The sequence below is a fragment of the Tachysurus fulvidraco genome, chromosome 20, assembly GCF_022655615.1.
Source record: "Tachysurus fulvidraco isolate hzauxx_2018 chromosome 20, HZAU_PFXX_2.0, whole genome shotgun sequence".
In the NCBI taxonomy this organism is placed as follows: Eukaryota; Metazoa; Chordata; class Actinopteri; order Siluriformes; family Bagridae; genus Tachysurus; species Tachysurus fulvidraco.
The window spans coordinates 21,120,373-21,134,715 of NC_062537.1; the positions used below are offsets into that span (position 1 = coordinate 21,120,373).

The following is a 14,343-nucleotide window of genomic DNA, read 5'->3' on the forward strand; positions in this document are numbered from 1 at the left end:
GTCTCATCCTTTCATCAAGTTTGCTGAAGACACAGTGGTGGTGGGTCTGATCTCGTACAAGGATGAGAAGACTTAATGTGAGGAGTATAATCTCCTCCTGAATGTCAAGACAAAGGAGTTGATAGTGGACTTCAGCACAGAGCAGAAGAGCCCAGTGGAGAGAGTGGACAGTTTCAGGTATCTGTCAGGACTTGTTATGGTCCTGTCACATCAACACTCTGATGAAAAAGGTCCACTTTCTACACCAGCACTTATAAAGCATTCTGATATTAAGCATCACAGCCTGGTTTGGGAACAGCCCCAGACAGGACAGACAAGCTCTCCAGAAGGTGGTGAGATCAGCTGAGCATACCATTCGCACAGAGCTCCCTGACCTGGTGTCCATCTACAGCAAGCTGTGCTGGACCGAGGCCAGGAAGATAGTGAAAGACCTCGGCCATCCAAACAGTGGACTCTAGTCTCTGTTGTGCTCAGGAAATCACTTCCACCCCAAAGAGAATGAAGAGGAGCTTCTTCCCACAGGCCATTTGGGCCCTCAATCTGCTGAACAATCTTTCTGGACTTTAACAACCTTTTGGTTGTCATAACAACCACTACCATAGTCCATAATAATGTCCACATGTCCATATACTGTCTCCTTTATGTCTGTACTCATGTACATTGCTGCATCACACAACCTCCAACATGTCTGATTACAATACCTCTGTTTCTGATTAGAGTTTCTTTCTGACTGTAATTACCGATTTATATTATATTAAATTTTACATTTTGTTATATTTTTTCAGATATACTTTGATACTTTAATATGTACTTGATATACAGTCTTCATGTCATACTGTGTGTGATTGTGTATGGGACAAATCTAAAGTAAACACACACACACACACACACACACACACACACTCAGTAAGTAAACCCACACACACACACACACACAGTAAGTAAACACACACACACTAGTCGAGGCATTTCATGTTTAATGCTCTCAGTTTTCTCAGCAGATTTACTTTTGGACTCCAGAACATTCTAGATGTTCTGACCTGAGTTTGTTTCTCTTCTCTGCAGGTTCTACACTATGTCCATCATGATGGCTGTGGACCTGCTGGGCTGTACGGGCAGCACGGAGGAACGAGCTGCTCTGCTCTACAAGACCATCCAGCTGGCAGCCGAGCTCAAGAGCACCATGGGAAATATGTTCGGGTTCGCTGCCATCATGAGAGCCCTCGAACTCCCGCAGGTCAGAGAGAGAGAGAGAGAGAGAGAGAGAGAGAGAGAGAGAGAGAGAGAGAGATATGAGGTGATGTGGACTGACATATGAGGTGTTTGTTCCCAGATCTCACGCTTGGACCAGACATGGATGACATTGAGGCAGAGACACACGGAGGGAGCCATCTTATACGAGAAGAAGCTCAAACCCTTCATGAAGAGTTTAAATGAAGGCAAAGGTGAAGATTTGGATTTAATACGCGCTCTTTCTTTTTCTTTCGTATTAATTCGTGACAGTTTGCAAGTCATTTTTATGCAATTATATTTTTCACCGTCACAACCGGCTCAAGTCATGACAAAAAAAACGGGGGGGGGGGGGGGGGGACGCAGTGAAAACCAAAATACCAGTTAATCTTTTATTTAATAAATAATTGTGAATAACTAATCTGAGCTTTGGCAGAATGTTTTTAACCGTTAACACGTGACCGTGTAGTGGAGAACTCAGATGGAAAACAACACTTGCAAAATAATAAAGAGACAGAAAACAACCCCAAACAGATCCCAAGCGGAAAAAGACCTCCTAAACACAATCAACACCAAACTTAAATAAGGAGAGATAACAAGAAACAGTTGCACCCGATTTAGCAAAACAGCGCCACCCACTGGCCGGCCGTAGCAGGGAAGCAGGAGACCCGTCACACACACTATAACGACAGAGTATATAACGTCCAATACACAGAAAACCAAATCACTTCACTGCTGACTGGCAAGAAATATTGGCGGAAATTTACTTCACAAAGCAATTAAGGTATAAAATAAAGCAGGAACTTTTCTCTTAAACCAGATTATATGTTTACTGTTTACTGAGAAAACGGATCTGAGACGTGAGATTTTAAAAATAGGCCATTGATTAAAGTATTATTGCGATTTTATTGTTATGTCATGATAAATAATGTCACAAAACTCTTCTGAGACTTTGCAGGTTTTCTGATATTACTGTTGTTTGTTTTCTGATCAATATTTACATTTAAATTGAATTTAAATAGTAAATAGTTGTTTTTTTTAATAGCAAATAAAAACTCTCACTACAGCTGATTTGGTGCTAACGTGAAAATTTTTTAATTCTTTAAAAGCGTAAAAAGATAACTTTATAATATAAAAACGGGGGAGGGGGGGCACGATGCCATAGTGGTTAGCACGTTCTCCTCACACCTCCAGGGTTGGGGGTTCGATTCCCGCCTCCACCTTGTGTGTGTGTGGAGTTTGCATGTTCTTCCCGTGCCTCGGGGGTTTCCTCCGGGTACTCCGGTTTCCTCCCCCGGTCCAAAGACCATGCATGGTAGGTTGATTGGCATCTCTGGGAAATTGTCCGTAGTGTGTGTGTGTGTGTGTGTGTGTGTGTGTGTGTGTGTGTGTGTGTGTGTGTGTGTGTGTGTGTGTGTGTGTGTGTGTGTGTGTGTGTGTGTGTGTGTGTGTGAGTGTGTGAGTGAATGAGAGTGTGTGTGTGCCCAGTGATGGGTTGGCACTCCGTCCAGGGTGTATCCTGCCTCGATGCCCAATGACGCCTGAGATAGGCACAGGCTCCCCGTGACCCGAGAAGTTCGGATAAGCGGTAGAAGATGAATGAATATAAAAACATTTTTACTGTGAATTTATTTTCCTAAACATACAATTAATCAAATATCAATGAGTGGGAAAATGGGATGTTATAACGACAGCTAATGGTATAAATTAGGCTTATTATTTTATTTCAGGATTTAATAATTGTATAATAAACATGGGAGAAAATGAATGTGGTCACATGACCTTGGTGGTTAATTCGTCCCTCCTGAATTCATTTAATTACTTTCAAAGACTTTTATCACGAAGGAAACGTGAAAAATTGACTTCAAACGTCTTCTAGAGAAACCGATCCTGTCCGAACAGGGCGGTGTGTTTCTGTCCATCATCTTTAAACTGGTTTTCTATCTTTTTTGTGTGTGTTTGTGTGTCAGAGAGCTGCGTGCTGACCAATACGACCTTCCCACACGTCGTGCCCGTGTTGTGCCTGTTAGAGAAGGGCGTGGCCGTGGGGGAGGGGTCGGACCCGTGGGATACTTCAGAATGGGGCGTGGACGTGGTCATGAGCCATCTAGAGGCAGCACGTAGCATTGCTCACCATGGAGGCCTGTACCGCACCAACACTGAGAGCAAACTACAAGGTACTCACTGTTTCATCATCATCATCATCATCATCATCATCAATACAAAGATTTCAATACAAACAATTTGTTTTACATAAATCAATATTTTTAATTCTTAATTATGTTTTGTATTTCTTTAAAATATCATATCTATATTAATGTTTATATTAATATTAATGTTTTAATCAAAAATCGAATCACTTTTAATTCATGTTAATATACAATATAGTGTTTTGGAATTACGAGAAAAAAAAGTAAATATTTTCAAAAAAATTTTTTTGCAAAAACCCTCTGACTTCAGGGTAAGACAGTAAAATTTAAGTGTTTTATACATTTTAATAACATTTTAATACACTTATATTTTCCTTCTATAAACATGAATCTATTAAAATTATTAATGATTAATAAACAAATAATTAATTAATGAGTCTAATTAATAGTATTAATGAATAATTCATGAGTATAAGACTGTATACATTAAGATTAATAATGTCTTGCAATCATTTGGAAATGATGGTAAACTTCTCTGACTCTGGTGTGTGTGTGTGTCTGTGTGTGTGTTTGTGTGTGTGTGTTTACAGACTTCCAGGAGAGAGAGGAAGTATCTGAGATGTTCTGTACAGAATTCCAGATGAGGCTGCTCTGGGGAAGCCGAGGGTCAGAGGGGAGTCAGAACGAACGCTACGAAAAGTTTGATAAAGTCCTCACGGCTCTTTCACACAAGCTGGAGCCTCCTGTACGCCACAGCGAGCTTTAGCATCACTCACACCCCCGCCTGGCACAGTGGAACTGTCCGATTCCCTCTTCTGGGAGAGACCATTACACAGACAGTGGGGAGTGAAGGAGGGAACGGAAAAGGCAACAAATTAATAATAATGAGAATAAGGCACAAAGGGGGCGGGGCTTATCCTGACGGGACGACGCCTCGTATCGTTCGGAAAGCAGAACTGCGGCAGGGGTGGAGTTTGATACCCTGATACCAAAATCCCTTTTCTGACTCGGGTGATGTGAGAGAAACGTCTCTCGGTCTGCATGATCATCACTCCATCATCCCGACACTCAGAGCGACGCCGCACTCCTTCACGCCGCTAACGTCTTCACATGTTGCCAAAATCTCAACATCCACTTTTTCATTTTTATACATTTTTATGATTGTTTTTGATACCATTATGCGTTTAGTTTGTTTTCTGAATACAAGGAGCAATATGTGGCAAGGACACATGCTTACTGTAGAGAATGCTGTGGAGATGGTGGAGATCACAGACTTACTATGGGTGAGTGTGTAGGATGAAGAATCTCACCCTGGACCTCACCCTGGTTCCTGTTGGTGATCTGCTGAAGAACGCATCCTTGTTCCTGATGGTGAATGTGACAAAGAACCTGTATATAGAACCTGTATTTTGTTGCAGAACTTTTTCTGGTTCTAGTTAAAGAGTTTAGGAGATCTGATGAAGACCTCATCTTCAGTACTTCATCCTAGTTACTGCTGACAATCTCACAACAGGTCCTGTAGAAGAACTCACTTCATTTCTAGTTGTTTACACCATATATCCTGGTTTTCATAAGGTTTCTGTTAAGGTTATTGTGAGGACATCGTCCCAGTTCCTGATGGAGATCACTCAAAGTGGTTTATGTTAAAGATCCATAAAAAAAAAAAAAAAAAAAAGATCTCACCCTCCTTTCTCTTAAAGATCACACAGGATCTTTACCCTGGTCAATGTTTAAGCTTCATCCCAGATACCTTTTACAGTTTTCACCCCGGAACTAGTTATAGGTCTTCTCTGATCTTCTGTATGGACTCCTCATGAACACTGACACAGACGTGCTGCATGTTGCTCCTTTTCTCCTCTCACGGCCTTAGAGCGAGTGAAGCCTGGAGAGAAACTGTGAAGATTGTAAACCTGGTGTGTGTCATTTTCTCCATGTGTGTGTGTGTGTGTGTGTGTGTGTGTGTGTGTGGAGGAGGCCTTCAGGATAAAGTCCAGTGTAATAACTGGATTGTGTAAATTTTCTTTCTGTCCCATTTTACGTAATAATTTAATTTATGTTTATCAATTGAGAATTTTCTCAGCGCATGTGCAGAACTGGAACCCTGAAAAAAAAGCATTAAGCAAAAAATAATAATTTAAAAAAAAACTAAAAAAAAAAAACCAGTAACATCTGCTAAAGAACTGCTGTTCGCTCTCTATATTTTCCTTTATTCTCCTTTAAAGCCACACCAACTCTTCAGGTTAATCAGATATACCTCTTCATCTTACTCTCTTTCTTCCTCCTCTTATTATTTTTATTTTTTTTTCCTGACCTTATAATAAATACAGACACGTTTGTTTTTTTATTCCACGTATTCTTGACTTCTTAAGAGCTCAAGATCAACACTATTAGTCATCTGTTTTTCCAACATTATTAAAAATACAAACACATTGTAGAGGCTCTATTTCAGGTAATTTATATACACATATAAAGGCAAACTTTAAAAAAAAAAAAAAAAAAAAAAGCAATTCACGGTGGAGGATTGAGGAGCTCTGTGTGCAATCCCACTCCCGGCCACAAGAGGGCTCTGTACAGCAAGCAAATAAATGACGAACGATTTCTTTTTTTAAGAGCAGCAGACGCATGACAATTTGCACCAACAGTGATTTAAAAAATAATAATAATAAAGCTTTAATAAATAAATAATACACATTAAATTCTTACGGATGCTACAGTAGAAATTACAGTGAATTAAAAATAACAATAATGTTTAAAGACAATAAAATAAATAATCAACAAGATTAGAAAGTTCTTATTTCATATTTTGAAAGTTTTTTTTTATTGCTTTTTGAAAATAAATTTAATTTTCATCATTTGCTATCTACGGCTATTCGTTTTTGGAGATCAGGATTGGATTTAATGGAATAAACACACGCCTTGTCCTCGTTGGTGCAAAACTCAGTCATTTTTACAGAATTTTCCTGTTCAGGTTTGTTCAGGTTTCACTGAGATGGTGTTAATGTGGGTGTAAATAAAGGAGGGACACTGATGTGCTGTACATATAAGTAGGAGATGTTTTTCAAGCTTTTTTCCAGGAAATAAAATACAGTAAGTTTGTGTCTGTGGGTGATTTTTTTCGGTTGTCCTTAATTATTTCTGATATTATTTTCATTTTTGAAGACTTACATGTAATGCACAATAAGTCTAAAGGTATTATTATTATTATTATTATTATTATTATTATTATTATTATTATTATTATTATTATATAAATGCTTCATTTTAGATAGGTGTTCACTTTGAAACGTCCATGGATCTCTTAAGCACAGTTTTATTTTATGAATTATTCACATTTATTTAATAATATTAAGAAGAAGAAAAATAATAATAAGAAGAAGAATATTTATTAAAGCCATTGAGCTTTATATTTCTGAATTTTCCATTTTATACATTATTGATATAGAGATAGATAGGTAGGTTTAGTCTCTAGATGTTTATTTGTTGTAGTTTCTCAGTTTGACCAGCAGGCGGAGACATCAGCTAACAGAAACATACTGTGCGCTGTAATGATAAGTATGACTCTATTTCTTTACTCTAAACTATCTTTAATCCGAACACCAGAATAACCAGCAGTGGAAAGCGCTTGACTAACCAATTTATTTTACTTAAGTAAGTTTATAAAAGTAAAGTTTTAACATTTTCTTCATGCTAGAAAACTAGCTAATGCCATGGTGTTTATTTCTGTTTCTGTAGCTGATATGAGAATAAGTTGTGATTTTACTTCCTCTAGTTTTTATTCCAGGTTTATATTCTTTGGTTTTCTTATAAACTCCAGTCTACTGTTCTAGATAAATTTCCACTAGATGTTGGATTGTGTCTGTGGGGATTAGTGATCATTCAGCTACAAGAGCATTAGTGAGATCAGACTCTGATGTTGGTGAGGAGGTCTGGGGTTCAGTCGGTGTTTAGTGGTGTTGAGTCAGGGCTCAGTGCAGGACACTGGAGTTCTTCACTCCAACCTTCACCTCCATACCATGTCCTCATGGAGCCGCTTTGTACACAGGGACTTCGTCCTGATGGAGCAGGGTTTGAGCTCCAGTGAAGAGAAACTGTGACACTACACACTACAGCACAATACAGAGACATTCAATTCAATTCCGTTTATTTCTATAGAGTTTTTAACAATTTCCTATCGTCTCAAAGTTCGAATAAGCGGTAGAAAATGAATGAATGAATGAATGGATATTGTCTCAAAGCAGCTTTACAGAAGTGTGGAAACAGAAGAGAGAAAAAAAGAAATAAATATATAATAATAATAATAATGAGAATAAAAAAAAAGATAAAAATAAATAAATGAATATATACAATTAAAGTTTAAAATTTATTTTAAAAGTTTAACTTAATTTAAAGTACTATATATCTATCCCTATTCCTAATGAGCAAGCCGGAGGTGACGGCAGCGAGGAATAACTCCCTGAGATGATATGAGGAACCTTGAGAGGAACCAGACTCAGAAGTGAACCTCATCCTCATCTGGGTGACACTCTACAGTAAATAGTGTAAATGTAAATAATGTCCTTTCTACGACAGTTTATAACAGTGCAGCCGAGAGCTCCTGAGGAACTAATGGGTCATCATAACCTCTGAGTTCAGCTCAGACCTGATTACTGATAAAGACCAGAACATACAGCTGACTGACACAACATTGGTACAGAAGAAGACATGACAGTCTCCGGGTGGCTTCATACACAACAACCCCATGAGACACTGACTGACCATGCAGATCAATCCCTGGCAGGGTGACCACCGAGTGACGAGACTCCAAACAGGGGTAGAACATTCTAGTGTGATAGTTAGGGGTTCACATACTTTTGCTTTTAAGGTTTATTTTATTGTAGTGTAATATTTTAGTATTTTTTTATATTAACATAAACATTAATAGTGTTTATGAGAGTGAAGGAAAAGCTGTGAAACAACACAGACAAGTGTGACTTGATGGCATGATGTAATCTGTGTGTGTGTGTGTGTGTGTGTGTGTGTGTGTGTGTGTGTGTGTGTGTGTGTGTGTGTGTGTGTGTGTGTGTGTGTGTGTGACAGCAGCTGGGTGACACTAAGAGACAGGACATACTCATCCCACTAACACACTCATACACACTCTCTCAGCTTTGGAGGCTGATACACACTCTCTGTGACACACTCTCCTGTCCACCAAGAAGCTTTCTGTACTAGAAATAGTGACAAATTTCACATCATAGCTGTGAACGATGTGATAAAATGATTGTTTATTATATTACAATCCTAAAACTTTTATATACAACATATTTTTATTTGTAACCAAACTGACGATGAGGAATTTTTATGTCTTCAAAAAAAATGTCATGTAATCATGATTATTGTTATATGGCGATGTTGTGATAAACAACAGGATCCGATATTCAGATTCATATTCATACTCAGCTAAGGGGCGTGGTCTGATCACGGGAGGCGGGGCTTGGCTTCAGTCACCAGTCTTAACTAATTAACTATGTAACTGATGGAAGTAGGAAGTTGTGTAAACTTCAGTTTTTTTCTCGTGAACTTCTCATCACCCACCCAAAACACACACACACACACACACACACACACACACACACACACACACACACACACACACACACACACACACACAAATTAAAATGTACACAAAAGCATTTTGTCATTTCCGCGCCTTGCGACTCTGTCTCTGTGTGTGTGTGTGTGTGTGTGTGTGTGTGTGTGTGTGTGTGTGTGTGTGTGTGTGTGTGTGTGTGTGTGTGGTGGCTCCTCGTTTGGCTCTCTCGGGCCCCTTGATCCTCCTCAGTTCTCCTCACGCTCCACATTAACACATGAATGACCGACTGCAACAGGCCACAACAGCTACAAACCCCAACAGAAGGCACTGGATTTGCAATTCAATATTCAATCTGCTCAACCCCCAATCAGGAGAGAGAGAGAGAGAGAGAGAGAGAGAGAGATAGAGCGAGACGACGAGACGAGAGCGAGAGAGAGAGAGAGCGAGAGAGAGTTCGCGAGAAAACTGCGGCGCTGTGTACGATGTAGGGAGACGAGATAGCGAGAGATCGAGCTACTCGATCTATCAGAGATCTAGGTCCCTTCTTTCATCTCTCTAGATACCATCTCTGCTTTATCGTGTCTTTACTCTCTCTATCTCTTCGCTCTGCCTCACGCTACTCTCTCTGCTCTCTCTTATCTCCTCTCCTCGGTCTGCTCTCTGCTTCTCTCTCTCGCGGGCTCTTTCTCTCGGAGACTCGTCGCGTCGAGCTCATTGCTCGCTATCTCTCCCTCACTTGGTTTTCTCTCGTCCGTGTACTGGCTCGTCTGACACGTGCGATGCTTGCTGCTCTTTATGGCTTCTTTCTCTCTTTCTTCTCTCCTTCTCTTGTACGCTACTCATCTTCTCTCTCGCTTTCTCTTCTGCTCTGCGTTAGCGCTGGCTCCTGAGATCCACTCTGCCATGCTACGTCCTTCCCGTCTCTGCTCTGTCCTCGACTCTCTCTCTATCATCTCTCTCTCGCTCTCTCACGCGCTCTACGCGTCGTCCGACTACGCGCGAGCGACGAGCGATATCTCGCGCTCAGAGATCATCTCGCTAGCTGTCCATTGCACTTAGACAGTAAAGCTTTTAAATCATTTAGACATGACTGGGATGTGGTAGCTGAGTAGTTAAGGTGTTGGGCTACTAATCAGAAGGTTGTGAGTTTGATTCCTGCTGCCACCTCTGGGCCCCTGAGCAAGGCCCTTAACTCTCAGTTAAAAAATTTAAGTCGCTCTGGAGATAGGGGTGTCTGCTAAATGCTGTAAATGTAAGTAAAGCTATTGATTAATGACCACATTGATCCCCCACATGTGACATGATCATGTTAATGCTGTATTAAATAATAAACATGAAACAGAAGGGATTTGTCATTTGGTGTTTTTTCTATATTTCTGTACACAAAGTATTTAAATTAGTTTGTTGCTATCTGAAAAACAAATGTCGTTTATATCGTGTTATTTAGCGTTAATTAGCGTTAATTAGTGTTACTTATAGACATTATATCCTTATAAAGTGAGTAAATTATTATATTAACTTTGTTATCTGTTGTACTGTGGATTATTTACTGTTTATTAAATAATGTAATCTAATAGAATTAAATGTAAATTAAAGTTAAATAAAACAATTAGTGATCACGAAAAGACAAACGAACATCATGAACGTTTTTTTTTTATTATTCCCCGCGCTGCGTCACTTCCTGTGAGCGCGTTTTGATCACTTCCGTTTTAAGGAGACTGTCATGGCGGCGCCCATAGCGGTACACCTAGAGTTCGGGTTTGTACTGTTTTATTGCCTTCGGCACCCGGTTTCAGTTCGTTTGTTTGTTGCTTTGTATCACGTGACATGATGTTTGTGACTTTTTTGACACGTTAACACTTTTATTCCACTTTTATAAGCGAATGTTTATTTCAGTTCAAATGTGTTTTGAGAAATTCGCGTCCTGCTGCTGCTGCTGATGTCACAATCACAAGCAGAACCAGAACCAGGATCAGAACCAGGATCAGGATCAGAACCAGAACCAGAACCAGGATCAGTGTGTTGACTCACACAAGAGATTTGGTTCCAGCTGTTTGTTACTCAGAAGTACAGACATAAATAAGACTGTATTATACAAGACAATACAGATGTGATGCAATAAACAGAATGAGAATTAAATATAAATACAGAATATATAACAGATCAGTTCTGTGCATAAAGTGTGAGAGTGTAAATAACAATATTGTGCACTATTTTGTTTAGTACAATATCCAGCAGCAGTAGTGTGTAATATATACAGACGATGTGATGACTGACTCCTGATAATGCAGCACTTATAGATATGAAGCAGTGAATATAATGATGGTGAGGTGTTAATCAGGGTGATTGTCTGGGGTAAGTAACTGTCCCTGTGTCTGTAGCGCCTGAGAAAAGGGAGGAGCTGAAGGAGGTTGTGTCCAGGGTGTGAAGGGGCAGTAGTGATGTTTACTGCCCGGTTTCCGGTTCTTGTGTCGTACAAGTCCTGGGGGGTGGGCAGGGGGGCACCAGTTATTATTTCTGTTGTTTTTACTATGCGTTGCAGTCTGTTCCTGTCCTGTTTAGTTGCTGCACCAAACCAGATGGTGATGGATGTGAACAGGACAGATTCAATGACTGCAATGTAGTTAAACTTCCTTAATTAACATAGACAGTACATCCTCTGCAGGGTTTTACACATGTGGCTCTACATGTGAAGCTGCTGCCCAAACGACTCTCTTACTGAACCTGTAGTGCACTAGATAAGGTGCAGGACACATAGCGTTTATCTTAAATATTAAATCTGTAACATTTTCATGCCTTTTATAAGCAAATCATTTTAGTATTTAAAATATTATCATCAAAATACATCTATACATTTGTGGAGTTTTGTTCTTTAATTCACTTCATAACTTCACTGAAACCCTGAAAGTATCAGTGCAACGTTTCTGATTCACTAACTGAAGAAAATGAGGGTAAAAAAACAAAGCAGTAAGAAACTAGAGCAAGTGAAAATAAAGTAAGAAGTAAATGGAGAAAAAGGAGAACAGGATTAAACGAGCGGCTGCTAGAGGTTTTAATAAACTCCATATTTAAGTTGTTTTAGAGGATAATACTCAGGTTTATAATGGAGCCGTTATCACCATATTATCCTCAGTGTGTTGAGGATACGTTACGGTGAAAATTCCAGGCAAAATGAGTCCTATTTACTTCTAAACATTTGTTTGTTCTTTCTTTTCTCTTTCTTTCCTTCTGAACTTCCTCCCAAATCTCTGCTCTTTCTTCTTTCCCTTTCCTTCCCTTCTTTTGAGCTGCATATTAAACACTACAAGTTAGATATATAGAATAGAAATATTTCAGTTCATTTAGAAATGGAGGTTGCAGATTAAACGTACGCATTGTCTGGAGTTTTAAATAATTACAAGGTTTAAATCATCGTCTGTCTTTAAGTTTATTACATTTAGTGAATAAAAGCTGAGACTCTGGTGAACAAGTCCGCAGCCTGAGATCACGCGCGTTGTAGAAAGTTAACGCTTGGCATCATATAAAAGTCCTTTCGGCTTTTAAGTTTAAAGCGGAATGGCGGCTCATTGTGTGTGTTTAAAAGAGCGATGGTGTGTTGTGAGCGGCCTGACTGAGGCCTCTCCGACTCTCTGTGCTGCTGGAGCTCGGGCCAGCGGCCAAAAGCCGAGGATCTGGAGGGACAACTGGGCTTTCTGCAGGAGATGTGAGCGCTCTTTATGGAGCCTGCACCTGCTGCTGCAATCTCCCTCAGCGTCACGCTGCTTCACTAACATCAACACCGCCTCGCATTCAGACGCTCGCTTTACACCACCACTCCACGCAGGTCAGGCGTGTTTGATTAGATCAAAGCCCCGTGTGTTAGAATAAGCAGCATTTCATCTGGTTTTACTTTTAGAGGAAACCTGTAGATTTGTTACAATCCCACAGCTCCTGGATTTTACATTCACTCAGTTTAACACTGATGCTTCACAACTGCCTTAAATTTTTTTTTCAAATATTTCCAAATTAAAGAAAATAAATGATCAAAAAGATCATTGTCAGTAAAAGGAAGGGACTAAATTAATCCCAGCTTCAACCGATTTAATGAGCCAGGTTAAATAAATTCCCTGTAATTTGATGCTTTTCTGTCGTTTCACTGCCTTCGTATAAGTTCACATGGGCTTTGTTTATCTGTTGATCTGTTTATCTGTTAAATCATTAGATTGTATCTGAATGAGGTTTTTATTTGTTTGGCTTGTGCATCAGTGATCTGAGGTTCTTTCTCTTTTAGTAACTCGCTGTGGAGTGTGAAAGAGTTTGGGAGTCAAAGAGTCATCTGTCTGATTCTATCTGAGTCAAATCTCTGACTCCCTAAAGTGATTTATCAGACAGATGCATTTATACTTGTGTAGCCTTGTGACTTTGGGATTGAATAAACGGTGGAATCAGAGTGTGTAGGTATTACTATATATTACGTTCTAACATTGTTATGGAACACGTCTGAGAGCAGAGCTTACTGTGGTCTGACTGCGGAGAACAAAACCGAAGCCCTCTTGATGACCGAGACAAGGGAAAGTGGACGAGAGAAGAGTGTCTGCGTTTTGTTACATAGCTTTGTTCTAGATAGTCTGAGCGAGTCGTCTTCCGAGGGAGAACTGATCTGTTTCATGTGCAGCTTTAATTTACAAACAAAATCAACTTCTGTTTATTCACAGCTTGTGTTGAATGCTGGACTCTGATTGGGCCACAAGGTGTCAATAGTTTAGTATTTTTGTAAATTGTGTATTGTGTATAAAAGTAGGCTCCAGTGGTCACTTAGTAAAAGTCAGAGGTGAAGGCTCTGTTAAAGCTTGTAGCACGGTGGATGCTTATTTACCTACATTATTTATTCATTTTGCTAAACTTGTGCGATGGATGAAGATGAATACATTAAATATCCATCAAAAACATTCTATCGTCTGCTTTGTTTCCCTCTTCAGAGGGAGGAGCTGAACTGCTGTTTGATGGAGTCAAGGATCAACCATGTGACCACTTCCCAGCCAATCAGAGCCCTGTGAGTACACTCAGCGTGTGTGTGTGTGGTTGTGTGTGTGTGTGTGTGGTGTGTGGTGTGTGTGTGGTTTGTGTGTGTGTGTGGTTTGTGTGTGGTGTGGTGTGTGTGTGGTTTGTGTTGGTGTAGTGTGTGTGTGTGTGTGTGGGTGTCTGGTTGTGTGTGTGTGTGTGTGATGGTGATTGACGACATAATAGTGATAAAACACACGTAGAGCTGGTTTGATGTTGAAAGTTGAATTTCTGAGGCAAAAAAAAATGAACCAAAACTTTTAAAGGATTTGTTTTATTTTTTATTAAATATTTAGTCTTTATCTTTATTTGTTTATTGCATAATATATCCATCCTAAATCACACATATATGTG

The 14,343-nt window shown here is 39.6% G+C and overlaps 1 protein-coding gene and 1 long non-coding RNA gene across 2 annotated transcripts in view; both read left to right on the forward strand.

Moving 5' to 3' along the window:
• Positions 1-6,476, forward strand: part of sh2d3ca (SH2 domain containing 3Ca) — a 15,289-nt gene extending 8,813 nt beyond the window's left edge. Inside the window, exons 6-9 of the mRNA XM_047805010.1 lie at positions 1,066-1,237; positions 1,334-1,445; positions 3,201-3,407; positions 3,971-6,476. Coding sequence (XP_047660966.1) covers positions 1,066-1,237; positions 1,334-1,445; positions 3,201-3,407; positions 3,971-4,146 — 667 coding nt within the window. The 3' untranslated portion in view covers positions 4,147-6,476. The remainder of the gene's footprint in view (positions 1-1,065; positions 1,238-1,333; positions 1,446-3,200; positions 3,408-3,970) is intronic.
• A 4,176-nt stretch (positions 6,477-10,652) lies between these two features.
• On the forward strand, positions 10,653-11,110 carry LOC125139750. The gene is made up of 2 exons (XR_007138854.1): positions 10,653-10,707; positions 10,846-11,110. It is a non-coding gene; the product is annotated as an uncharacterized LOC125139750 (long non-coding RNA).
• Positions 11,111-14,343: the final 3,233 nt, after the last annotated feature.